Genomic DNA, 27,025 nt, shown 5'->3' with positions numbered 1-27,025 from the left:
CATAAGAACTGTGACCCAAGAAACAATTTGCTAACTCAGAAATGTAAAACCTAGCTACTTGCTACAAAGCAGTGGGGTGAGCATATTAGATATCTGTATCTGGTGCTGAGGAGTGCTGGGAGAAGATCCCTTCTTGTGCTGACCGTGGACATGTTACAAAATTAATATTTATTTAAAGGCAAGCTGTTCTTGATAGGTACAGCTAGCTTTCTTTTCCAAAATGCTACAGAGCATGATCTTCTGCATTAGTAGATCATTTTTCTCAGGGTACTGGAGTTGCCCTAGCATTGGTGTGAAAACATTCCAAATATGCCCCATTGCCCTAGAGTATGCAGTAGGAACTAATGCAGAGAATATGGATGCAGTGGTGTGGAAGGCATCAGAAAGCAGCATTTCTCTCCTTGCAATGCAAATCCAACTTGTTTGTTGTATATCAATGGAGAATGTCGTCTTTCTTGCTGAATGTGGTATAAAATGTGCAGGCAATTCCCTTTACGTGATGAAAAAGGGAAGTTCTTCTGATATATTTGCTGTCTGCTTTAAAATCTGCATGCCTCTGCATAATTTAGGTCTACTATGTCACATGCACTTGTTTATTCATTAACATGCCCACTGGGGATGTTTTTTTCCTAACCCAGGGAGTTAGTAGAGGTTGACTTATGACCTGAAGCATGAGGATTTGTCGCCCGTACACATTTATATCCTCTCGAATGTGAACATGACCAGTCTTAGTAGTCAGATGCGTGTCTAATCCTCTTTTGAATCCCATTAACCTCCTCCCCTCAATAATATTTGTGGAAGTGAGTTCCTTAGGATCATTATGCATTGTTTTTAAAAAAATTACTCTTTTTAGCAGTGCTAAAGTTGTGGCTTTTTAATTTCATTGGGTGACTCCTTCTGATCTCTTACTATACGGAAGGGTAAATAGGATCATCTGAGTGACCTTCTCACAGTGAGGTGGCAAAGTTTGCAGACAATACTAAACTGCTCACGATCATTAAGACCAAAGCAGACTGTGAAGAACTTCAAAAAGATCTCACAAAACTAAGTGATTGCACAACAAAATGGCAAATGAAATTTAATGTGGATAAACGGAAAGTAATGCACGTTGAAAAAAATAACCCCAGCTCTACATACAATACGATGGGGGCTAATTTAGCTTCAACTAATTCCTCCTGCAGTCTGTTCAGGCTCAATTTCAGTGGACCACAAGCCCCTAGCCTGATTTTTTTCATGGCTCTAAGAGGATACATCAGTGAAGTTACTTTATAAGAAATGCAACATGGATTTTATTCAAAACAACCTCATGAGGTAGAAGTTTCCCACCAAAACTTCTGTAGTTTAAAATGTTAGTCAAGACTAGAACTTGAGGCTGGAAAAGGAAGCTTTATGGTCCGAGTCTTACTGCTATCAAAGTCAGTAGCTAAACTTCCATCGACCTGTATGACTCCAGGATTGGGCTTTCCTTGGCCTATTTTTGTTGACCTTCCATTGTTGCTTAAAATGGTGTGTGTTCCAAATCCCTGTTGCAACAAGTAATGCTTCATTTGTCTTCAAGTTGCAAGGATTCCTTGGGTTTCAGGTTTAATCACATTGGTGTTCATTTTCTTAGCACAGGTGCAGCAGTGAACAGCAGCGAAAGCCTCCCTCCATCCTCATCTGTCAACGACATCTCCTCCATGTCCACTGACCAAACCCTGGCATCTGACACCGACAGCAGCTTGGAAGCTTCTGCAGGACCCCTCGGTTGTTGCAGGTGACTAGCCGCCTGCCTGCGAAACCCAACGTTCTTCAGAAGATGAGGCAATTTAGGGGGAAAATAATAACAAGAATAAACGATGGAAAGGAAGAGAAATAAAAGATAAAGATTTAAATGAAACAAAACCCTTTTCAGCCTGCTTCTCCTACAGAGTTATGTAATGCAGCTAAGCTCAAGTATATATTTAACTTATAGTTGCTCTGCTTTGGTCTTCTTCCAATGATGCTTACTGAAAAAAAAGGGAATTAAAGAAGCCTTTTTTTCCCCATGAAATGTAAAATTAATGGCTGCAAAACCAGCAACCTGCAACTGTCCTTTTTCACACTGGCATGACAAGGTGTGCAGTAGCCACTCTACATATGTATGTGTGTGTATCTGATTTCACTATCTTGCTAATCTATTTTCCTACTTCTGGCCACTTAGATATAGATACACACACATTTATCTCAGTACCTGTACAGCAAACATACACAAATGTGTATGATAGTATGTGCAACTGTGTATCTCTATACATTATATACAGATATGCAGTGTGCACTCTAGAACTAATTGGCCCATTTCATGTGAACATCTGTAACATATTGCCAGTATATAATCTGTTCTGTTTGTTCATTAAGTTGTATATCAGATAAGATTTGTAAAAGCAAAAATAATAAGTCAAGCCTGAGCTCTCTCAGACCCTTGAAGATGTAGCACCCCAATTTCAACTGATATATATATTTTTAATAATACTGGTTTGTACGGAGGATGCACGGAATGGAGATTTACAAGGAAAATGTGCATGCTAACATTTGTTGCTTTGATTTTTAGCACAGATATGAGCTAGGACCAGGTTAAAAGGAAGCATATCTATCTTTGGGAGCTGTTGGGGTTGAGGATGGAGGAGTTGTCCTGTGAATACCTAATATCTCAGCCCACAAGGACTTCAGAGACACACTTTTCATAGTGATAATACAGTGAGTTATTTTTCTTAGCTTATAGATAGGCTTATCATTGTTAATTATAATGTGTATGTGTGTGTTAGGGGCTAAAATGTGGGGGATAGGCTCAGATAACAACAAGAAGGATGTACACAATTTTTATGTATCATTTATGACTAGGTGCTTGGTCAGCCAGGATTGCAGACAAGGGATGTTTGCAGTCTACTCCCTCTCTAGGTATTTGTTGCTGCAAAGGAGTTGAATTCCCTTTAAATAATTTCCCTTGTGGGAATTACATTACTTGGACATCATTGATTCTATAGTTCGTTTCAGCCTCCCCCCCCCGCCCCCCGGTGACAAATCAGCTGATTCCTCAAAGTGCTTCATCAACTGGGCTACACCTAGCAGGTTAGTAAATTGAATGGTCAAATATTCTCATACATTTAATATGCTTTGCCTTTATTTAACAGCCAGGAGCCAAGCTGAGAGTGTAACAATCAGGATCTCAGGCAGCTTTTGCATATTTCAAAGAAGCCAATATTGAGTAAATATCAATTGGATTTTGATGGATAATAATACTTTGGACTTGCAGCAGAGAGTAGTGTCAGGTCTTTTAACAGCGTACAGCAACACGACACAATTGTTTAGGGCAACTGAAGAACTGTTTTTCCTCCTGAAACAGCAATGAGAATTTTAGGTAGGCAAAATGCAACTGTCTGAGTTGGAATTTAGCCAGGATTCTAGGGTTCACATCTCTCTCCTCTTATCCAAATGTGCTGTGCCATCTGTAATGTATGCCTCATCCAAATGGCAGGAAAAGTTAATTTAAATAGCTTATTCTAGTTAACTGTAATGTATGACAATTTTTGAATCTACAAATATTTGATTGGACAGTTGACAAATCTGCCATCCCTAAACTGGGGAAAATATCTGAATATCAACTGAGATTTTGTCCAAAGTAAAAAGCAAACAATAAAGCTTCCACTCAAGTATGTAAAATAAAAATAAAGAATAAATGTAATGTAAACTCAGAGTTAGTAGCTCTGAGTGGTCTTGAAATTACACTATAAAGTAATTTTTCCCCAGGTATGTTTTGGTGGCTTTTTTTCCATGACATTTTTTCATATATTGAAAACAAAATTATGTATGTAATTTTTCAAAAAAACTCAGTTTCAGCAGTAGGTGTGAAAGCAATAAGTATAAACAATAAATTACTACTGCTAATAGATTTAGCAATATTCTCTCTTAAAGCCATGAAACATCAAATCATCGTTTAGCAACATGACCTTAATCCAGCCTCAGGTGAATGCAAATACTCGTGAAAGTGTTTAAAGGGATACCACAATGCATTGTAGGTGTGTCAAAAGCAATAACACTGAGGGGGATTCCCTAGCAATAATAGCAGTTATCAGCTCCAGCTTTCAATCATCATACGTTAACACTAGTAAAATATAGAGAATTCACCTCCATTTTAGGTTGTCTTCTCAACTGAAAAAAGGGTGAGCCTCTTGGAGTGACAGATTATTAAATGAGTACAACTAACCACAACCATGCCATAGACTTTCAGAACAATTTCTGGGAAGTCCTTTGTAGAGAGCTACTTAAAGTGTGTGGAAACTCTCCCAAGTTTAATCTGTCAAAACTAGAACAACGACCACTCTCCTGTGCAGTACAATTCATTTTTCCCTGGGCTGATGAAAAGGGATGCGGACACCATAAAAGACGTCCCAGTGATTGGCACTATAGGAATCCCTAAGATAGAGAATACAGTTTATCTAAATGCCCATCTAAGGCCCTGATTCATCAAAACACCAATGCATGTGTCTAAGTCACACACAGGTCAATGGGATTTACTTATAATTAAGCATATGCTTTAGTTCTTTGCTGAATAGGGATGAACATAGTTAAGTGCTTTGCTGAGTTGTGGCCTAAGTAAACAATCATAGCATTTCTTTTTATCCTTAAATTTGTCAATCTTCCTTTTGGGCAGCTCTGCTCTTTGAAGGGTGCAAGGCTCTCCACCCTGGACAAAGCTATCAGCAAATGAGCAATAGACCTTGTCGGATCTGTCAGAGCTGGAGTAACAACCCCTCAAACCTGAATAGTATCATTCATTTTCCCTTGGCTCAGGAAGTTGATGCTGTCAGCATGTAACCTAAAGGAATACAGGTACCGATCAACTAGAAACTACAGTGACTCATGCTCTGTAAATACCTATGGATAGATAAAAACCTTCATAGCTTCTAGAAGTTCCAGACATCGGTGTTTCAAGCCTTTTCCTCATTAGTTCAATATTGTAGCCAGCATGAAATGATGGTTGCTCTTATTCTCTCTCTTGCAAGTGATTTTTAAATCTACCTCTGTTTTTAATAATATTAATTAATACCTTGCACTTATATGCTTTCAAAGTGCTTTACAGCTAAAATAATGGAAAGAATGAGACACATTCTGGCTAAGGGCTAGATTTAATGCCTGAAGCTGCTGATAGGAACCTATGCACTTTTGAAATATCCCACTAGGCACCTAACTGTCATTGACTTCCATTGAAGTTAGGTGCCTAGGTGCTTTCGAAAAATCCACTAGGCACCTATCTGCATCTTCAGGTCTCTGAAACCTTTAAATACCTGCCCTTAAGTGACTTCCTTAAATCATGTTGATAGCCACTGGCAGAGTAAAGTGATTGCCAATCTCTGTACTGAACACTAGTTAAAGTCACTTTAAGAAACTGTAAAAGGAGGAAATGATTGAAGAACCAATGGGGCTACTACATCTTCAGGGGCATCTTCCTAAGTTTCTGGATGATATGAGAACCCTACAGGAATTACAGTGTACTAATGCTTCTAAGAGACTGATATTTTTCCTTGTTTGAACGTGAAGGAGGTTGAAATAAACAGATGGTTATGCAGATCTAGCTATTGGTATGGAGATTAACCTTGCTCCTGCAAACTTGATGGCTGTTGGAAGAGTGGTTTCTTTTTAGGCTTGCTCTGGTTATGCAACACCCACAATGCATGACTGACTAATCATTTCCCTTATAGAAAAATATAGAATGTAACAGAAAATTATCACCAGCCTATAGAATTTAAATAGAGGTATAATTTTCTGCTATAGGATTCTAAAGATTGGTTCACTAAATCTCCATAAAGGATAATATCCAGAGTGCCCTACTGGTTTCAATAAATTCTAAAGAAACATTCCATGAAGACTGTAAAGTATCTTTAGACAATTAAAGTATTTCTTTAAGTTGGTCCAACGCTGAGATGTTTGCAACTCACATTCTTCTTCTGAATTATTCTAGTTTACATGGGTTGCCTGATGTAACCTCAAGTTCAGTAGAATCCTACATCACATGGCGTGGAAGTACACTTGGGGTAGCTTATTTTGTTGATCAGAAACAGAACCTAGATGACGAACACATCCCTCATTCAGTGAATTTTTCCTTTTCAAATTCTTTTCTTCATGGCATAAATCTGTAACTCCAAGAGGTGGCAACATTGGCTAGATCAGATGATGCTGTGACAGTACCACTCACTTTGCTCAATTTACAAGCCAAGCTGAGGCTCCCGTATGTGGTTTCACCTTTGGGCTGTTACCTGGTGCTTACTGAAGAAGCTAGACTTATGTTAGTGCCCTGAGGACAATTTCCATGACACTGTCCCTTCATTAAATCCCATCCAAGTTGATACCATTGAGTAGAGCTCGTTGGAAGTTTTCTAACAACAATTTTTTTTTCATCTGAACATGCTGATTCATCAGAACCCAAACTGTTCGTGAGACAGGGTTGGTTTTGATGAAGCTTCCAATTTGAAAAAATTTGGAGGGAGAAAAAGGTTTTGAAATTGGCACAAGTCCCAAGTTGACCTGATCTGCTTTGTATTATTATGATCAGTTTGCAGAAATTTTTCAAGATTTTCCCTATTTGGGACAAGACAAATTTTCAAAATCTCTAAAATTCTCAACCCAGCTATACTCTTTATTGTTTCTGAGGAGAGGAACACAGAATGAAAACCTGTTGGGAAAGAATTAGATTTTTGTTAAATAGTCAGGCAAACACAAGTGTGAGTTAGGTGTTTAGGTTTGTATTTTTTCTGCGTGCACGAGTGGGTGTGTGTTTTTAGGTTCTTCGTGATATACTAATATTTGATCCAAATTTCTTAATGTGGAAAATGACCCTGTAAACTTAATCAAACCTTGCATCTTCAAGAATCTGATAGTTGTGCTTGTTTCAATTTACATCAGTTTTCAAAGGATACCATTAACTTGTGGCAGGCTGAAGATGAACTTTAAATAAATATACCCCCTGCACAAACAAAAAAACAATGTTCAGCAGATTTGAATATTCCACAACTATGTAATGTCTTAATTAGAAAAAAAATTGTTTGTCATCTTTGAGGAGTTGGAAAATAACTCTGTCCAATGTAGTTTAGTGGAATCCATGAGATATATTAGGAACTTGTCAGTAAGACCTAATATCTCTTTTTTTTAATTTGGTATTGATTGCAAGAGCTGAATTGTTTAAACCTCATTTCTGTTCAATCTCGTTGACAAATGTCAGGTTAAGGCTTTTGGAGAAGGTCCAAGTCTGCAAAAAGAACATTGAAAACTCCTGCCAAGGCCAAGTGAGTCATTTCCAGCTGAGGCTGAAAAGTATATACTCAAGTAAGACTTGGCCACTTTGGAAACTAAAATACCCTCATTGTGCTTATCAGTTTAGACAGGCACACCTGTTCTCTTCGCTAATTTCCACTGAACAGAGCCATCCTTTTCTTCTAGAAAACCAGATATTTACAATGTAAATAGCTGAACTGATTCTATTCTTCTCTGTAACTAATATGTAATAATTCACCACCTCGTCTTGTTGGATCTTTTAAAAAAAAGATCACTGTATGCCTAAATGTAGTTGACCTCTGGCTATTTCCTTGGTCAGGCATGTACTGAGAAGGAAGATCCCAGGGGCTTGTGTATATAAAGAATGATGTATATTTAGTAAATTAAGTGGGACTTACGGCCAGTATATATTAAACAACAGCATCTCCAAAACCTAACTAGGAAAATGAACTGTTCACCTTGCCACGTCCATTCTGTAATAAGACACCTGCCTGTAGACCTGCATGAGCGGACTTCAAAGTATAACTGACATTAGGGACTGTAACATATAAGTGTTGATTAAAAAAAACCACAAAGCCAATAAAAGTTCAGCATGAAGACTGGGGGATAAATATCCAACTTTGAAGCGGTAGCCAGAACCACTAAGCATGGATAAACTGAAAATATTACCATTTCCCCTCCTTACATTATTTTCTTTTTTCCCCTTCTATGTTCCCTCTGGTTGGTGTAAGGGCCCCATATTGGCTTTGGCTTCATTCATCGATAGTTTTGAGTTATTAAAAGCAGAAAGGACTTTCCTTCCCCCTTCATGTCAAAAGAAAATCTTGTCTGAGTTCTTCTCATGAAGATACTTTTCACTGGTGTACTGATTTGCTTCTGTTTAGTTGGTTTTTAGTGTTCCAGATAAATAACACAGTGTAGTAAACCATATTGATATAGGACCTCATTATGCATGTCTTCTGCACTCATTAACTTCAGTGAGACTTTGAGAGCACCAAGTCATGTAAGGTCAGGATTCAAATGAAATACTTTAAGTACTCTGTGTGTGAAGCCCCAAGTGCACCTCTGTGACTGTACATTAGGAAAGCTGCTGAATTTTACAGAATGGGACCCTCCTTACCTGTGAAGAAGCTGTGGCCAATGAGTGAACTTCACTCCTCCTCCTCAGGGCACCTGTATGAGGCCTGTGCTTTACTTATGCCCTACTTTGAGGAGTTAGTGTTGTGGAGGCCTTGTTAAGAGCTCTCTGCACAGGGGTGTATTTCACCGACTGAACATGTATGTATGTCAAGACAGACTGTTCCAATAAGGAATGTTTGGGTTGCTTTCTTTTAGAACTAGCTCTATACTAATTTAATTAAAATAGTTTTATCCAGGAAATCCTATTTGATCTTCATGTGGTGGGTGAAATAAGAAAAGGCAAACATACAGCCCTCTCTGTTTTCTTGCCCCCTTTCCTTCACCCCTTATTAACTTATGGAGATAAAAATCAGCCTAAAGCAACTCTCAACTTACTTCAATGCCTTTAAGGAGCAGAATAGAAAAGAGTGGGGTTTGGGTAACATTACTGTTGTAAATCAGTGATAAGCAAGGAATTCAAATGTATTTTTGTGTTAAGATAGTGATGTGATTAGGCTATGCAGAGCTGAGTCCCCTACACTAACCAGGCGAGCATTGTGGTCTATTCTTCTTCCAGTTTTCATGCAAAGAAATGGGCCACAACTAAAACATTTAATTCAAACCCCATTGATTTGCTGCAGAATTTGGATTTAAAACCCAGGCTCCAAACACCTTTATAAGATTTTGGTTCCAAAATGGAACGGGGAGGTGGGAATATTTTCCATTTAAATGTACTTGAAATCTTCCAACACAGAGTTTTTGTGAGGCTTGCACCTCTCCAGCATAGAAGTAAAAATCTTTGTGAGAACACTTCATGAGATCTCTGAATCCAAATCCACACACTAGCCATATTTTTACTTCAAACAAACCCTGAATCCTAAATTATAGTGGTTCTAGATCAGGATCTGGCCATTGCTGTTGCATATCACATAATGCCCATTGACCTTTATAGGGAGCTGTGGTTCAAGCAGTTTAAAATAATAGACCTCTAACTTGAAATTTCAGTTCTTTAGTCTGCTGGTCTCACTTTTAATTTCACTTATTTTGGTGAAAAGTAGTTTGTTATAGAAAGATTGGTTATGGCAAATAATCTATGTTGAATAGCATTTATAGAAATGAGGCAAAACTTTACCTGTCCGTTTGTTCAGAACACATAGGAAAGAGAGTGGTATCATCATTGGGATTAAGATCAGCAAGTAAATTTTGTGCCTGGCAAAAATTCATGAGGAGAATGTAAGGCTGGATTAAGCATATTAGTGCAGGTTTTAATTCATCTTAGACGTTTGGTATGGCTTCAGTCCATTGGTGTGATGGGAAACTAAAGCCTGATGGTCCTGTAGATGGAAACTGTGGCCAACAACCAGTCATTTTGGCTTTCTCCACATTACTAATGGCACAAGCCTTTTCTTTTGGGGGTAGCATTATACTATTTTTTAGAAAAAACACATTCTCCAATTAAACTGCTCTCTAGCTAAGACCTTCCACAGACCAATTCAAATAAAGCATTAACTCCATTTTAGGTTAATACACTGTGCCTTCTCCAGCAGATGGTCATGATTTTTAATCATAATGTTCTGAACTCTCCTACTAACTGTACAGCTTGAAGCGCTTAGCTAGCATGTCTTCAAGAAGATGTGATTATGGGTCTCTTAGTGTATATGGTGCATTGTGAGCAAGTTTAGTTGGTTTAATTACTAGTGATTTCGTAATGGATTTGTCATATTTTAAAATGGGCCTCGGGGGAAGGATTAATTATTGTTTGTCTTGTTGATGCCTCCGTCGAAGGCTCTGTCCATATCCCAGCAGGACACACATTTGTATATAATAGTAACTGGGCCAGTGAAAAAAATAGCTACTTTTCTGAATGCTTGTGCCAAGTCTCCTTATAGGGAGCAGCTGGTTCTCGGCTCTGCAGTGAGATACTGTAAATGTGGAAAAAATGATTTGAGCATCTAAAACTTTTCCCGTTCAAAGGAGGATTGTGAAAGGAATTTCAAGATGGTTAACAACTTCCAGCTCTGGCTGATGTGAGATGCAGGTAGAAAATGTATGATCTCATCTTAATACAAACTAAATTTTGGTTCCAGGATATTCGAGAGACAAGGTGGGTGAGGTCATATCTTTTACTAGAACAACCTCTGTTGGTGAGAGAGAAGCTTTCTAGCTACACAAAGCTCTCTTGCTTGTCTCTTTCACCAATAGAAGTTGGTCCAATAAAAAGCTATTAATTCATCCATCTTGTTTCTCTACAAACTATATAGGCAGACATTGAAATCATTCTCTTTCACTTTCCAGGAACAACCAATTGTTTAGGGGATGTGTGGGGTGGAAAATCTTTTAAGGTCATCTACTCACTGATTGACATATGTTAGGGGGGAAAAGTCCTATATAGATATGGGCAAGAAATCATCTGCAGGTGCCATGAAAATACCACACTGTCATCAATTCCTGCCTAACATCTGAAGAAGCACAAATGAAGTGGAATTGGACCATTGAGTCCAATATGTGACAGGGATCAGTCCCTGAGGCATCAGGCGGTGGGAAACACCCCTCAATGTGCCGCAGTATATATGATGGTGCAGAAAACAGTTCTTCTTGGTGATCAATTTATGCCAGGAGGCATCAGGATTATTTGCCTTACATTCTCCAAAACCAGATCTTATCTTTTCAGCTTCAGCCCTACTGCCTTATCCTAAAACTAGGGAAAAGAATTACTAGTGGGCTGAACTCTGATGAGACCCCAAGCCAGGAGGAGAGATTTGCGGGGTCCCTACAAATCAAATGTGGACCAGGTTTGCCAATGAGGTTAAAAAAACGCAAACAAAACAAGACTTGAGTCTAACCTGAAACAAATTTAGAGTGAACCTACACTCTTTATTGTAGAATATTGATTTTTTTAATGACCCCAAACACTGTATTAGCAAACCTATCATAAACTGTCCTGGTTGCAGCTCTTGCTGTAAGGTTTACATAAGGACAGGCTATGTTTCAGGTAAAACAATCAGACTCAATCCTGCATGATTTGAACCCCAATTTAAGGGAGCATGAACAAAGAGAAATTTAAATGAAGAGTTTGCATAAAACCTTTCTAAAAAGCAAAACTGCTAATTTCCATAGAGCCCCTAGCCAGAAGTGGGAGGACTAAGAAAAAGAGAGGGACTGCTATTTAAAGTCACTGCACCTAGTGAGAAATGAAACCCTATATCTAAATATTGTGAACTTTGGAGTTCTAAGGCAGAGCCCTTGTCAAACTTCAGCTCAAGCCCAATGACATATCCTGTGGGTTCTTAGCAGTGGCAGAGGATTGCTTTTTGTATTCAGTTTCCTGAAAGGTCAGTGCATGTTATTTAAGCGTAAATGCACTTACCCCTTGTGTTCTCTCTGGCACTGTAGACCCTCTCATCCTCTTCCCCACTCCAAAAGAGAGGCAAATTCAACTTGCCTGGATAATTCAGCAACACTCACAGTTGGTGATTCCAGTTGGACAAGTGGCAGCACTACTGAGCTGCTTGCTTTTATCTTGCGGACCTTCTGCATGATCAGTTCAAATGGAATGAGTATGTTAATGGCAGAGGCAATAAAATTACAGTGTCACTACAATCTTTCACACACCAGCAGCAAAATGTAGGATTGCTAAAACTTAGGGAATGAATTGTTGCAATGAGTGTTAACTACCCTTTCTCCTTTTCTGGTGTTAGTGACATGGACGGAATAACAGAAGTGTCGCCCCCCCTAACATCTTTAACAGTGCAGCATACAATGCAATCTACATGGGCACAGCTACTACCCTTTAATGCACAAAATGTGTTGGTGCCATTGTGACACACAATGAAACCAGAACTCAGGGACCTGGAGAAAGATTCCACTCCAGATTTGCAATGCATCTCTTTCAGCAAGTTGACTGTGGTATTGTTTTAATTGCAAACCCTTTAGTGGACATAGCACACACTGGGTTTAGAGCTGGACAGGGCAGAGTTGACAACCAAGAATATTCCCCAATTATTCCCTGCCGATGCTGGTTTGTATTACTGTAGGGAGTTAAAACTTACTTCTCCTATGACTGCAGTTTTCACATTACTCTTCTGATTGTGGCCTTGTAAAGTTGTATGTATAACCTCTTTTAGAAGAACACAAGTGAAGGAACATGAGGTGAAGCAAGATCATCATCTAAAGGCAAGAATGTGCTGAAGGCATCACTGGAAACCAAACCAGTGCTCCTATCAGTTCTGTACTGCATTTCTTCCCCTACTCTGTGAACACTGGGCAGTTTATTATGTTCTTGATGCTCATGGACATTTCAGGTAATACTGCTTTCCTTGGAACAAGCATGTTTCTGCAGCAAGTTTGCTGTTTAAAAAAAAACAGTTGCCAGTTACCTTTATGGCGTGAGTTGTGTCTTCTCCATGGGAAGACAATGCAGGAAAAACTCAGATGGATCCTTCAGAAGTGTCACTGGCAGATACATTTTCAAAGCATTGTATGGGATTTTAGCCATGGTGAGTCCTGTGAAAATCATTTGCAAGCCTGTGCCTAAAATCCCTCAAAAGTTGGAAGAAAGTATGTTCATTTACACACTAGGGTTTCTCCAACTGGTACCGACCGCTGATAAGCGTGAGACTAGTTTGATGAAACTCACCTCCACACAAGAAAATGAATGTGTCAAAATGGAGATGACATGCTTGCATTGTTCTCTCTTTCAGATAGCTTGGTGGTTTAGGTTTGCTGTAATATAGGAAAGGGGAATTATTTCCCGGGGGCATAGCTACATTGCTTTCTCCCCACCTTCACGTTGTCGTCTTTGCTTCTTTCATGTTTCCATGGGGTTTCATATCAGTGGACTCTGTAAGAGCGTACATGAAATAAAATATAACCCCAATGAGGCCTGATACAGTAAAAGCAACTGGAGAATGCTGTAATTATGTAGACCCCTGCTGAAACCCCCATTTAAAGTATGTTTAACACACAGCCTACTTCCCAAACAAAAGCAAGTTATCTACCTGTAATTCTTACCATCTAAAATCAATTATTTAGTGGATTCCTACCCTTGGGTATATACTTTCTATTTGCACCCACACTGCATAAGGTTGCTGACGTAGTAGAAAGTGAGGGATCTATTGCAACTGTTAACTTTGGAGAAAAATTACCTATTTAGCTGTAATTCTTGGTGCTTCCCAAAAATATAATGTATGATGAAACCCTACCATTAGGTCCAGCCTTCAAGTATAGTAAATTAATACACAGTGAGTTCTCTCAGAGGAAGCATAGATCCAAAATACTATATGTTTGAAGTAACTACTTTCAGATCCAGTTTGGTGTATAATGAAATTATCTCTCTGATGTGGTACATCTGTCAGGTAATCCAGAAACAAACTGCAATTTGGCAGTGTTGGGAGCTGCCATCAGAGAGGGTCTAACTTTGTCACCATGCTAATTAATATCTTCATCTGTAAATGGTCCCTTTTAGTATCATTCACATAAGAGTGGCAGAATAAGGTCCAAAGAGAGTGTGATGTAGCTTTGATAAGTTATACCCACCTCTCGAATTGGAATAGTTTCAACTACCTGGTGTTCCAAAGAACCTACATATTTCCAAATCACTTCTGATGAATCATTCTCTATTTAAATCTTAAGGGCTCAGTGAGGTTAGTATGATCATCTACACAACCCTAATGCTCCCTAGCATAGCAAAATTTATGACAGTCTCTCCATAAAGTTAATTTCATGTCTTCTATTTGTAAGTAGAACACTCCAGTAAGAGATATTACATCAGATATACAGTAGGTAAAAATAAGATCAATGCATTCTCTTTAAAAGATGACAATGTAGTATGACACTTACTGATTAAGGAAGTCATTTTGCCCTGTCAGAAGGCTTTTTTTTTTAATTGTGATTATACTCAAATCCATGATACATTGTTTAGAGCAGATGTCCCCCAAGAAAAGTCATATTTGTATCAACCTTATACTCTTGCTCTGAGGAACTAATGAATTTGCATTTTATAGCAAAGAACATGCAAGGAGGATATAATTCCTCTGAATTACTGGCATACATGCTATAAGGGTAATAAGCAAGGAACAGTGACATCACAGTGTGAATGAGAGCAAGAGCATGTTATGTTACTTTTGCAGAAAAAAATCAAGTGGAATAGGATTTAGGGTAATACATAGCACCAAGAAATTGAAGAATGAGCTATAGAGTTTCTGCTGTTTTCTAAGTAAATGGAGATTATTTGCCAAGCCAATTTTTCTGTAAAATAGTGTCAATTCAGTCATCTCTTGAATGAGAAATTTAAGCATATGCATTTCTCTAAATGCCAGTTATCTGCTAGTTTAATAAAGAACTGAGGATCTACCACATTTTTTCCCTTTCAATATCGGAACACCTTTCCTGAAATGCAATCGGTATCATTATTTACAGTATCGAGAAATGCACAGTATGTGAAATACAATAAGACCTGTCTTAAGCCATTGTCCAAAGAGATGGCAAAAGTCAGTTAGAAGGTAGTGCAGAATTGGTCTTAAGGGACCTGATTCTGTATTGCCTCGTGGCATGGTTTATACACGTGAAAATTTGTGCAATACATGCCTATTCTGATTGGGAAGCGTGGTACACACACACCCCAGTATTGACACAAGGGATCTTATGACTGGTTTCAGAGTAGCAGCCTTTTCTTTTTTCAGATAGGATGGGGATGGATGACCTTAGGCCCAAGGTATTTGGGAGTGGTCTCAACACAGGAGGCTGCCTCTTAATTAGGGTGTCTTGTTCAGATTTTACTGTACGTAATTTCAGTGCACTTTTTAAGGCACAATGAATGGTTAGGAGTCATAGAACCATAATTCAAGGGTATTACAATGCACAAGGCATAGAGTCATTCTTTTTATTTTTCCAGGAATGCAGTTGTCTCATTTGTAATAATAGATGTAGCGCAGTAGCTTTATTGCTATTGCTTAAACCTTCGTGAGGGAAGAAAATGAAGTAGGCTATAATGAGTGTTGAACAATAGTTTCAGCCAAGCCATGTGATTTACATAAATTAATGAACTGGTACCTCATTAGCATGCTGATCAGCCAGTCAGAACAACTCTGTCATTATAAGCAATTTTGTAGCTGGTGGTACGTTTAGCATTGCAAACGGATGGATGCACACCTGAGAGTCACGTCAGTAGGAAATGATTTCATTATCATCATTACTGTGTTAATAGATACCAAATTAAATCAGCACAGTGGGACAAAGCGACATATTCCGATTGGAAATGGTCTTCATACAGGAAAATGCTTGAAAAAAAAAAATTAAACTGCTACTTGCAGCCCAGATCCTAAGTGGAATTCCACACCACCACCTGTGCTGGCGGAGGGCCAGGTTTGGAGACCCTCTGCCAGGAGATTCTCTTTCCCCTACAGTGTGCTGCCCCTTCACTGGTGGTTCTCCCTCCTCTAAAGGAGGGAAGAGGAGTAAGGGGAGGCATGTCGAAAGAACAGCCGATGAGTTCACACAGAGTGTGAATCTGTAAATGCCAAGCCCCTGCACTAGAGGAAAGCTGCAGGCCATGGCACCTGTTCCGCCTTCCATAACCTGGGGGAGTTTCTCTGCTGTGACTTGCTTCAGCACAGTGTCCTGGCCACAGTTACTTAGGCTTGGCACTCATTTTCAGAATATACAAATGCATAATTTGATTGATGCTTTTTGTTCTAGTTGTCACGTCCATCACTGAGCAACAGAAAATGCAACATTGTTTTCACATGGAATTTTAGCGTGACCTTTTGGTTAGCTGGCAGAATTCTACATTGTCTCTCACCAGGCCTGTTTTAACCAACTCCCAGGACTTTGACTTACATCCCCTTAAACACAGAAGACTGAGGCAGGCAGCTCTCAAGGCTGGAAAAGAAAATGCCATTCTTCAGGCCTGCAGGATTTAAAACATTGACTGAAAGGCAATTTTAACTAACAGGAGGGTAATAAATTGTGGAGTGCCCCCAAAATAAACCTTTTCCCTTTCACATCTGACCCCCGAGAATGAAATCACTCCCACCCAAAACAACTACTGCAGAAGCCATGTATATTAGCAAACAATGCATTATGTTTTCTTCCTTATCTCATGCGTGGATGCCAGGTAGTTTAGAGTTAGGGACTTGTTTGGAAAGCAAAGCTCCTACACTAACTACAATCATTGCTGCTGCATGGAACTCACTTTAACAACAACACTAACCTAGGCCCAACCCTGCATTCCTCAGTGAGGCAAAACTCCTGCTTTACGTCCGGCAGGAGTTTTGTCCAAATAAGGCAGGTGGGATTAGCGTTAGAATCTTATGGAGATTGCACAAGTGAGGAGGAGGAAGAGGATGTTCAACTACTAAGACTAGATGTAATTCCTTTATGTAAAATAAATAGAAGTTCATTTTTTTTGGTACTGTTTGTGACTGATTTTGTTCTGGTGTGAGAAGGAGGTACGTGCACGGTTCCTCTACAGCAGTGTAAAAGTCTGACAGTCTTTTTTTCCCATGCCCAAACTCCAGCTCCAAACAGCACCGGACTTTTCAGAAAAGTATAATCACTTCAGGAAATGACATACCTGCGTCTCCGGTCCTGAACTAATTATATTTTTTTAGATGGAAAGAAAAAAAAAAGACACTCGAGATTTTAAATTTACTGTGTATGAATAAATACTCTGTGTGTGACTGAAAATAAAAAGAACTCTTTGAAATCAGAAGCAGTGTGAATTATTTCATGTAGTCCTCGCACCACCTCTACCTTTCCAAGAGTGGCATTAGTATTGGCCACATTACAGCAGCACCTAGAGGCCCCAAGCAATGTTGAGGCCCCCTTGTGCTAGGTGCATGGTGCTCATACACATAATAAGAGACAGTTCCTATAAGAAAGAATTTATAATCTAAATAGACAAGGCACAGAGCAGCAGAATGATTCCCTAAGGATGCACAAAGGTCAGTGACAAAGCAGTGACTAGAACCCCGGTCTCCTGAGTCTCAGTTCAGTGCCTTATCCACTGGAACACACCACCTCTTAATATATATTAACATTCAATCCAACAAGCACTGCCCAAAGGAGAGCGCTGCTAAACAGTCAGATTAGAAACTTACCTCCAGAGGAATTAGGGGCAAGTGTTCTGCTCAGGCAAAATCCATTTTGCCTTATTCATTCCCTTTAAAGTCATGCTTTTGCAAATAGTCTGACTCAGAATTTGCCCTGTTCTGCATCCATTGGAGCAGCTCTTGGATATATAAAGCAGAAGGGTGTAGTGTAGGTGGTCCTAAACATTTGAGTAGCGGGAGTATTATTCAACCCTCTCTCTGACAAAGATTCAAAAATTGAATAATCTAGTCAACTAAAATGCAGTTTACTAATAACATGAATTTTTTTTTAAAAAAGGGATATAGAGTACAAACTACTTTAATTAAAAAAAAACTTGCTATTTTTAATACCCACATTAGAAGCAAAGAAATAATTGTTTCACCTACCAGTGTTTTCCTTTTCCACTTGGGCAACATGAATAGGAAGTTAAATTTACCCCCTGTCCAGAGGTCCCACAGAAGACTTCATGCGTCTCTTTAAACCCAGTGTTAAGGGCTTAGGAGCACAGGGCCCTCTGAATTTTACTACTGGAATCTGAACCAACATCGCTTTGCCTGGTTGAATTAATCAGCATTATCTTGATCATCATCAATACTGCCAGCACAGACCAATATGAGTTTCACTTGAGAAAGGACTACAGGATCCAGCCCAGAGTTGATGCGGCAATGTTACTCTTGCGAGTGTAAAATCATGCATACACAATAGCAATTGTTATTTTGGCTTTTTTGGTTTAATTGCTCACTGTGATTTCTTTTTCTGTTTGTGTAAAGCATCACTGTCAAATACCAGAGTTCCTTTAACAAGGAATTTTAAGTCAAATTCGGGGCCTTCCCTACATAGCATCTGTAAGGGAAATGGGGAACCTCTTTGGAGCATTTGGAGTCAACCAATAATATGCAGAACTAGAGACATGATAAACCAGTTCAAACCCAGTCCTCCTTTTTAAATACTCCTACACATAGCTAACAAAATCGCAAATGAAATTTAATTGTGGATAAATGTAAAGTAATGCACATTGGAAAAAATAACCCCAACTATACATACAAGATGATGGGGGCTAAGTTAGCTACAACTAATCAGGAGAAAGCTCTTGGAGTTGTTGTGGATAGTTCTCTGAAGACATCCACGCAGCGTGCAGTGGCAGTCAAAAAAGCAAACAGGATGTTAGGAACCATTAAAAAAAGCGATAGGGAATAAAACGGAGAATATCTTATTGCCCGTATATGAATCCATGGTATGCCCACATCTTGAATACTGCGTACAGATGTGGTCCCCTCATCTCAAAAAAGATATACTGGCGTTAGAAAAGGTTCAGAAAAGAGCAACTAAAATGATCAGGGGTTTGGAACGGGTCCCCTATGAGGAGAGATTAAAGAGGCTAGGACTTTTCAGCTTGGAAAAGGGGAGACTAAGGGGGGTTATGATAGAGGTATATAAACTCATGAGTGGTGTGGAGAAAGTGAATAAGGAAAAGTTATTTACTTGTTCCCATAATATAAGAACTTGGGGCCACCAAATGAAATTAATGGGCAGCAGGTTTAAAACAAATAAAAGGAAGTTCCTCTTCACACAGCGCACAGTCAACCTTGCCTGAGGAGGTTGTGAAGGCTAGGACCATAACAGGATTTAAAAGAGAACTGGATAAATTCATGGAGGTTAAGTCCACGATTGGTGTCCCTAGCCTCTGTTTGTCAGAGGGTGGAGCTGGATGGCAGGAGAGAGATCACTAGATCATTACCTATTAAGTTCACTCCCTCTGGGGCACCTGGCATTGGCCACTGTCGGCAGACAGGATACTGGGCTGGATGGACCTTTGGTCTGACCCAGTGTGGCCATTCTTATGTTCTTATCCGTTGTTTACTGGAAACTGAACTAGAATGAAAAGACAGTTATTCTGGAAAAATCATGTGGTCAAGATTCCTTAACCAGACCATCTCCTTTTGGGTTTCAAATCCTGGACAAAATGGTCTGACATTCCAAAAACCAAAAGATTGTTATTTATAAAGAGTTCAGAGTCCAAAGAGAAAAGTCCCAAACTTGTCAGATGTTAATGGTATATTTTTATAAAATTATTTACACTTTTCTTTTTGGTCATGGGCAAGTCCATTGGCACAAACAGCACAGCCACACATTAGCTTCTTGTTTTAATAACTAACATTATCTATATATTTGTTTATCTTTAGTACCCCCCCACACACAAGAAGGGTAACAAAAAAAATTGATATACAAAATAAGCTGATGGTAACACAATGCCAAAAATAGCTTATTATGTTAAGTGCAAGGGAGAAAAGCCTTGATATAAAGCTTGATTGCAACAACATTTCAATTTACCAGTTTAAATACAAGACTTGCATTAAAATATTTTGTGAGATACGTCTCTCGCGCTCTCCTTAAGATGACTTTTTTTAAAATCTATATACACATTCAGTTGTAATACTTGATACTAGCATTATGAAGCATTCAAAAAGTACGATAACTTGATAAGTACACACTGCAGTATGGGTGGTTAATGTCTGTAGGTTTTTCCTCCTTCAATGGTTTACAACTCTTTGTTGAGTGCTTGCCTCAGTTAGGTGACCAGCCACCTGAAACAGTATAATACCCCAACATCCCTTCCCAGAATCCCACAGTCTCAGCTTAGAATGCTCACTGAATCCATATGGTGTTGCCTCTCTCCGGCCTGCGAGGCGCCACTGTTAGTTCTCCAAATGTCGAGAAAAACTGCTCCATCTCTTTTTGCAGCATGTCGTTCCTCTTCTCTGCATCCTCTTTGGCCCGCTCTGCATTGCGCATTTTGATTTCTACCATTGTAAACTTCTTTCTTTCCTGGTCCAGTTCATCGTGCAGGGTCATCATTTCTGCCTCAAGGGTGAGGTTTCTCTGTTCCAAGCTGCAAAAATAGAAGTATACAGATGACAGCCCTCACTGTATTACCCAGCCTAGCTCAGAGCAACAGCTTTTAATTTACAAAGCTTAGTCCAAGTTTCTTCAACGAGACCATGTTAAAGTAACATGTTTCTTACTGGATGTTAAATGTTGAATTGTCTCCTACAAGGAATGATGGAATCTTCATCTCTTGGGTTATTTATAATTGAAGGATACAAACCACTGGAAATGTATATGGTAGAAAACAGCTCTGCATGTGCTAGGCAATGAACTAAATAGGTCTTTTCCTTCTCCAAGGGTTGATTCTGGCCTCACACTGGTTGTACACTGGTGTAACCACATGTCCCTGATCCTCTTTTTCTATTTGCAAATATTGATTTCCCATGCTGATCTACTGTTTGAAAAAATTATAGAATCATAGGTGAGAAGGAGCCACAAGCATCATCTAATCTAACCTTCTGCCAAGATGCAGGATTTGTTGTATCTAAACCATCCAAGACAGATGGTTATCCAGGCTCCTTTTGAAAACCTCTAGTGAAGGAGATTCCATGACTTCCCTACGCAGTATGTTCCACTGTGCTATTGTTCTCACAGTTAGGAAATTTCCCCTGAAATTTAATCTAAATCTGCCATGCTGTAGTTTGAACCCATTGCCTCTTGTCCTGCCCACTGTGGCAAGAAGGAAAATTTTTTTCCCATCATTTTTATGACAGCCTTTCAAGTATTTGAAGTTGCTGTCATGTCCCCCCTTAATCACCTCCTTTCCAAACTAAACGTATGCAGTTCTTTCAGTCTTTGCTCATAGGGCATGCATCCCATCCCTTTGATCATTTTTGTCGCTCACCTCTGGATTCTTCCCTGTTTCTCTACATCCTTTCTATACAGCAGTGACTAAAATTGGACAGAATACTCCAGCTGAGGCCTAACCAATGTTGAGTAGATTGGTACTATCACCTCCTGTGACTTGCATGCTATGCTGTTAATGAAACGCAAATTTGCATTTGCTTTTTGTTTTGCAACAGCATCGCGTTGTGGACTCACGCTGAAGTTGTGATCCACCACAACTTCCAGATTCTTCTCACCAGTGTTGCTGCCAAGCCAGTTATCCCCCATTCTGTATCTGTGCATTTGGTTTTCCTTCCTTCCTTAAGTGTAGCACCTTACATTTGTCATGGTTAAATTTCCTTTTGTTGTCTGTAGCCCATTTCTCCAATTTGTCAAGATCCCTTTGAATTTTAGTTCTATCCTCCAAAGTGTTTGCAACCCTCCCAGCTTTGTGTCATCTGCAAATTTGATCAGTATGCTCTCTATTCCAATATCCAGGTCATTAATAAAGATGTTAATTAATACCAGACCCAGAAAAGATCCCTGTGGCCACTTGAGAGTGCCTTCTAATCTGACATCATTCCACTAATAGTTACTCTTTCTTTGCAGTTGTTTAACCAATTATGTATCTAATCTACTTAATGGTAGGTCTATCAAACCTGCATTTCTCCATCTTATTTATGAGAATGTTGTATGGGACTGTGTCAAAAGCCTTGCTAAAGTCCAGGTATATTATTATAAAGTCCTCCGCATACCCCTATTCACCAAACCAGTTACCTTGTCAAAGAAAGAAATCAAGCTTGTTTGGCATGATTTGCTCTTAGTAAATCTATGCTAGTTTCATCCTCCAGGTATTTGCAAATTCAGTGTTTTATGTATTACTCCAGTCGCTCCCCAGGTATTGAAGTCAGGCTGACTGGTCTATAGTTCCCCAGCACCTCCTTTCCCCCCTTTTTAAAGATGGGCATTATGTCAGCCCTTCATCAATCTTCCAGGGCCTTTCCTGTCATCCAGGAGTTTGTAAATATTATTGCCAGTGGCTCCAAGATTTCTTCAGCTAATTCCTTCAGAACCCTGGGGTGAATAGCAGAAGGCCCTGCTGACTTGAATCAATGCAAATTAGTCGTAAGATCTCTGACGTGTTCTTTACTTGTTTACTTTACGTGTTCTGCATCCCTTCCCCTTTATTGTCTATGATAACTTCCTCAGTCATCCGGTCACATGTTATGTTTTTGAAGCTGCAATTGATGTGGTTTGTTTTTGTTTTTCTTACTATATTTGAGGGTTTATGGTAAAGGACCAAGCGCACTACTGGTATGATCTAATACATAATAATAATTAATAATAATGCATGTTAAACACAATGTGTTCCAGCATCATCAATAGTCTCAGCACAGCTTGGAGAATTGTGATGTACATAGCTAAGGAAGTGTTCCTCCTTTTGCTTTCTGTGCACTGTACCTTTATATTTCTAAAAACCTGCAGTCCAATGGAATCAGCAGCTATGGTGTGTTCCAGTTCAGATACAACTTGTTACAGAGGAGACATGCACACACCATGCTGTCTCTTGTGAGTGGCAGAGATGGGAACAGAAGCCACATCTCCTGGCTGCTATTCTAGTGCTGCATCCACTATACAACTGTGCTGAGGTCATAACAACAATGACTTTTCCCACTCCATGCTGTTATGTGCCATTATTAAGGGTAGGCATAGAGTTTGGATACAATCACTCATTAGTTCATGCACCCTAGTCTCTTTTCCTCTAAACAAAGATTTAATTGACTGTTGATGAAGCAGGAGAATTAACGATTGGTAAATTGTTCTCCATTTAAAAACAATGAGAAATATCTTTTCCTAACATGACTCAGCTTCACCTACTTTAACAGCTCTTGAACTGCATAGGAAAGTTTCATGCAAAGTAGCAATGAAGAAATGCACCTCTTGGCTGGATTTACAGATGAAGGGAAAATCCTGTTTCCACCCATTCGTTTGGGAATTCTGCCTTACCAAAAACAATTGGAGTCTGATCTTAAGTTGCATGTCACAATGATGTAAGTGCTGAAGATGAAAGTCAATCTGGTGTGTAACTTAGTGTCAATTTGAATCTTACCAATGGGCATATACATAACAACTAGCACTCATGATTTGAAATGTGGAAGGAGAGGCAGCAGGACTAAAGTAGATCAACACCTGTCCATCCTTAATTTACCTCTCCCCTATTATATGCATCACCCCTGGATTGCATGGTTGAGCTATATGACACAGTGGATGATATTCAGAACACCAGGAACAACGTGAAGCTGACAAGAATTATGTCAATTTCACATCACTGTTGGGGGAATCTATAAGCAGCAGAGGTAGCCACCACTGGAACTATTCACAGGGAGCAGGGCACAAAAGAGAATACAGAGAATAAAGAGCACTAGTAGAGTAATGGAGACATCTTCCCTTCTGGAGATACGTAGGGGTTTAGAATAGCACACACACTCATACCCTCATAGCATCTGTGACACTGTGCATGGGGGAGGGAACAGACAGAGACTGCACTGTTTCTGAAGTTTCATCAGCTAGAAGAAAATGAGCATGTACAAGCTGCAAGCTGTAAAACATGGACTTCCCTCCCCCCCGGCACCCTCTCTTCCTGCCCCCGAAAAGAATACCACCCTCACAAGAAATTCCAGCACTCTCCCACTTACAGAAGTGAAGGGGTGGGGCCCTTGGGTTGCACCTGTATTTCACTGATAAACAATGCCCCATCCCCATCCTAGCTTATCAGCCTCTGACTAATCAGTGTCTCAAACTTTTTTGACATGAGCTAAAACAGTGAAGTCTCACTGGTAGGGTTACCACCCACCCTGAATCTGTGGGATACTATTCATTTTCTTAGTCAATGCTACAAGAATTCACAAAGGCCTGACTTTACTGTTGGTACTCAAGAAATATTATCACATTGTGATACTAGTGTCAGGATTGTGGCAACTTTCTGGAACAAACTTTATCTCACGATGGCTAAGTTTCAGCCAGTGGGACTAACTCAAAAAGGAAGAAAATCTAGCAAAGAGGATGACTCAAGCTCTAGAAATTTTCTGGCAAAACAATATTTTAACATTTACTATAAAGATCAGTTTGAGTTTTGCAGGCTCTTAAAAATCGCATTTCATGGCTTAGATGTAGTCACAGCCATGAAATAAAACAACGCTGATAACATCAAAACCTCAGAGATGACTTTTTTTTTTTTTGCTATTTGCCAGCAGGATTTTTGCCATAGCCATTAAATAGATTAACCATCTGTGTGTGTTGTACAAACTCCCTCCAGGGATTTGTGTTATACTTTGGGTTTCCTTTGCATTGTTGGAGAACCGCTTGTATAGTTTGAAAGGGATGTGCCTATGAAACAGAATTATTAACTTCTATCATCATTATTTATTTGTACCCCAACAGCTTTACCTATGCTCCAAATTGAGTGAAAGAATAGAACCAAGTCTTTTGCTGGAGAGAACAGCACATTTTAAAGAATTGCCTCTTCTGTTTTAAGTGGTGATCAGACCAAATGATTTTCATTCTGCCTTCAAAATGCCTAAGCAACAGCAGTGCCACTTTCCAGTTGTTAATCAGAGCTGCACTTACATTGCACTGAAGTAAACTGAAGCCACCTTATTAAATCTTAGATCCTTCAGTGCGAACGGGAACATTTTCACATCCACTGTGACAACAGAAAAAGCCCAAGTAAACCATTTTAATTTACAACATTTCAATAGTGGCAAAAGTGTTTTCTGTAACAGTACAGAATTCTTTGCTGGATGTAAACAGTGTAATTCATTTTAGGTAGTGAAGGTATGGGGGAGTTATCCAACTCACTTAAGGGAGTGAGGCGCACAAGTCCTATTGAAAGTCTCCCTCCTGCCTCATTTGATTTAATTTCAGTGAAGTGAACAGGCAAATCCTGTTTGGGTACCCAGCCCAAGCAGCTGTACTGGGTGCTGGGAACATCTGTGCATGTGAGAGGAATCCCCTTCCCTTCCCAGGTTGTGGAATGGGAGTAGAGCTACTCTGGCCTCAGGAATGAGAGTAGTCCATGGAGCCCTTTCCCCCATCTCCTCATGTGGCCTTCAATAGCTTGCACTCCTGATCCTGATGCTTGCTCCTCCCTCAGGGATCTTTTGTACACAGCCATCTTGGAAGCGATCATGGAACTGCACTTCATGTGGCACAATGGATCTTGCCAACCCTAAAATCCTGCCCATGCAGCAGGACCTTACTGGTTCCACTGCAGCAAGGCCCTCTGTACCCACCGATGAAGGAGAAAGATGTGCGGTTCTAAATATAAAGCCAGCCAAGAACTTGGAAAGCCACCATGCATAACCTTTCTCCTAATACACTAGCATTATCATTGTTCCTCCAAAGTGCTCTCAAATATCCAGTCTGCTGCTTTTGCTTGGTATCCATGCTGGTCTTAACATGTAGGGTAGCAAAACTCAGCTCAACTCTATACTGAGCCCATGTTCAGGAAAAGTGTGCTACGTGTTGTTTAAACATTTCCAACAGGATATTTGTACCCATTTGGATCATGGATAATTTAATGGAATTTTTAAATCTAAGGAAGGTGACAAAGTAATTTTGTAAGACAGCCACATTTTTTAAATTGTACAATCACTCAAATCCTATTATACTCCTGGGAAAATGAAAAAAAAATGGTTTTCTGATTTGTTTGCAGCTTTTGACTTCAGTTAGTATAGGTGTGTTAGAAATTCCACAACTATTGTTACAAAGTCACAACCAGTTAAAAAGAGCCTTGTTTGCATCTGTCATTCAGTGCCAGCACACTTAAATATGTTACATGAATAAAAGGAAATCATTTTATGCAAATAGAATTAATCTATGGAATGCACTGCTGCAAGATCCTATTAAATTAAATAGTTTAGTAAGATTAAAAAAGACTGAACACTTAATATGAATACAGATGGCATCTGCAGCTACTCTAGTTAAATTAAAATATAAGGGCCACCAGTCGTCCAACTTGAGGGCATAAACTGGGATCAGAATGAAATTCTCCCCAATAGTTCAGTTTGGCACAATTGGCCCTGTTCACTGGAGAGATTTTTCACTTAGAATCATAGAATATCAGGGTTGGAAGGGACCTCAGGAGGTCATCTAGTCCAACCCCATGCTCAAAGCAGGACCAATCCCCAACTAAATCATCCCAGCCAGGGCTTTGTCAAGCCTGACCTTAAAAACTTCTAAGGAAAGAGATTCCACCACCTCCCTAGGTAATGCATTCCAGTGTTTCACCACCCTCCTTGTGAAAAAGATTTTCCTAATATCCAACCTAAACCTCCCCCACTGCAACTTGAGACCATTACTCCTCATTCTGTCATCGGCTACCACTGAGAACAGTCTAGATCCATCCTCTTTGGAACCCCCTTTCAGGTAGTTGAAAGCAGCTATCAAATCCCCCCTCATTCTTCTCTTTCGCAGACTAAACAATCCCAGTTCCCTCAGCCTCTCCCCATAAGTCATGTGTTCCAGTCCCCTAATCATTTTTGTTACCCTCTGCTGGACGTTTTCCAATTTTTCCACATCCTTCTTGTAGTGTGGGGCCCAAAACTGGACACAGTACTCCAGATGAGGCCTCACCAATGTTGAATAGAGGGGAACGATCACATCCCTCGATCTGCTGGCAATGCCCCTACGTATACATCCCAAAATGCCATTGGCCTTCTTGGCAACAAGGGCACACTGTTGACTCATATCCAACTTCTCGTCCACTGTAACCCCTAGGTCCTTTTCTGCAGAACTGCTGCCTAGCCATTCGGTCCCT

At 39.7% G+C, this 27,025-nt stretch overlaps 2 protein-coding genes across 33 annotated transcripts in view; one reads left to right on the top strand and one right to left on the bottom strand.

The window, feature by feature from the left end:
- Window positions 1-17,110, top strand: part of MAPK10 (mitogen-activated protein kinase 10) — a 266,175-nt gene extending 249,065 nt beyond the window's left edge. For 16 of the 23 annotated variants that reach the window (XM_073340583.1, XM_073340591.1, XM_073340594.1 and 13 more), the window contains one exon: window positions 1,618-17,110. In XM_073340583.1, coding sequence (XP_073196684.1) covers window positions 1,618-1,760 — 143 coding nt within the window. In that variant the 3' untranslated portion in view covers window positions 1,761-17,110. Of the gene's footprint in view, window positions 1-1,612 lie in introns of all 23 variants that reach the window. The other 7 variants (XR_012158458.1, XR_012158459.1, XR_012158454.1 and 4 more) reach the window with 7 other exon arrangements.
- A 2,430-nt stretch (window positions 17,111-19,540) lies between these two features.
- Window positions 19,541-27,025, bottom strand: part of ARHGAP24 (Rho GTPase activating protein 24) — a 337,318-nt gene continuing 329,833 nt past the window's right edge. For all 10 annotated transcript variants that reach the window (XM_073340570.1, XM_073340577.1, XM_073340568.1 and 7 more), the window contains one exon: window positions 19,541-20,386. In XM_073340570.1, the coding sequence (XP_073196671.1) occupies window positions 20,143-20,386 (244 nt within the window). In that variant the 3' untranslated portion in view covers window positions 19,541-20,142. The remainder of the gene's footprint in view (window positions 20,387-27,025) is intronic.

The sequence above is a fragment of the Lepidochelys kempii genome, chromosome 4 (assembly GCF_965140265.1).
Source record: "Lepidochelys kempii isolate rLepKem1 chromosome 4, rLepKem1.hap2, whole genome shotgun sequence".
NCBI lineage: Eukaryota > Metazoa > Chordata > Testudines > Cheloniidae > Lepidochelys > Lepidochelys kempii.
This window is presented reverse-complemented; position numbering and strand designations above follow the sequence as displayed.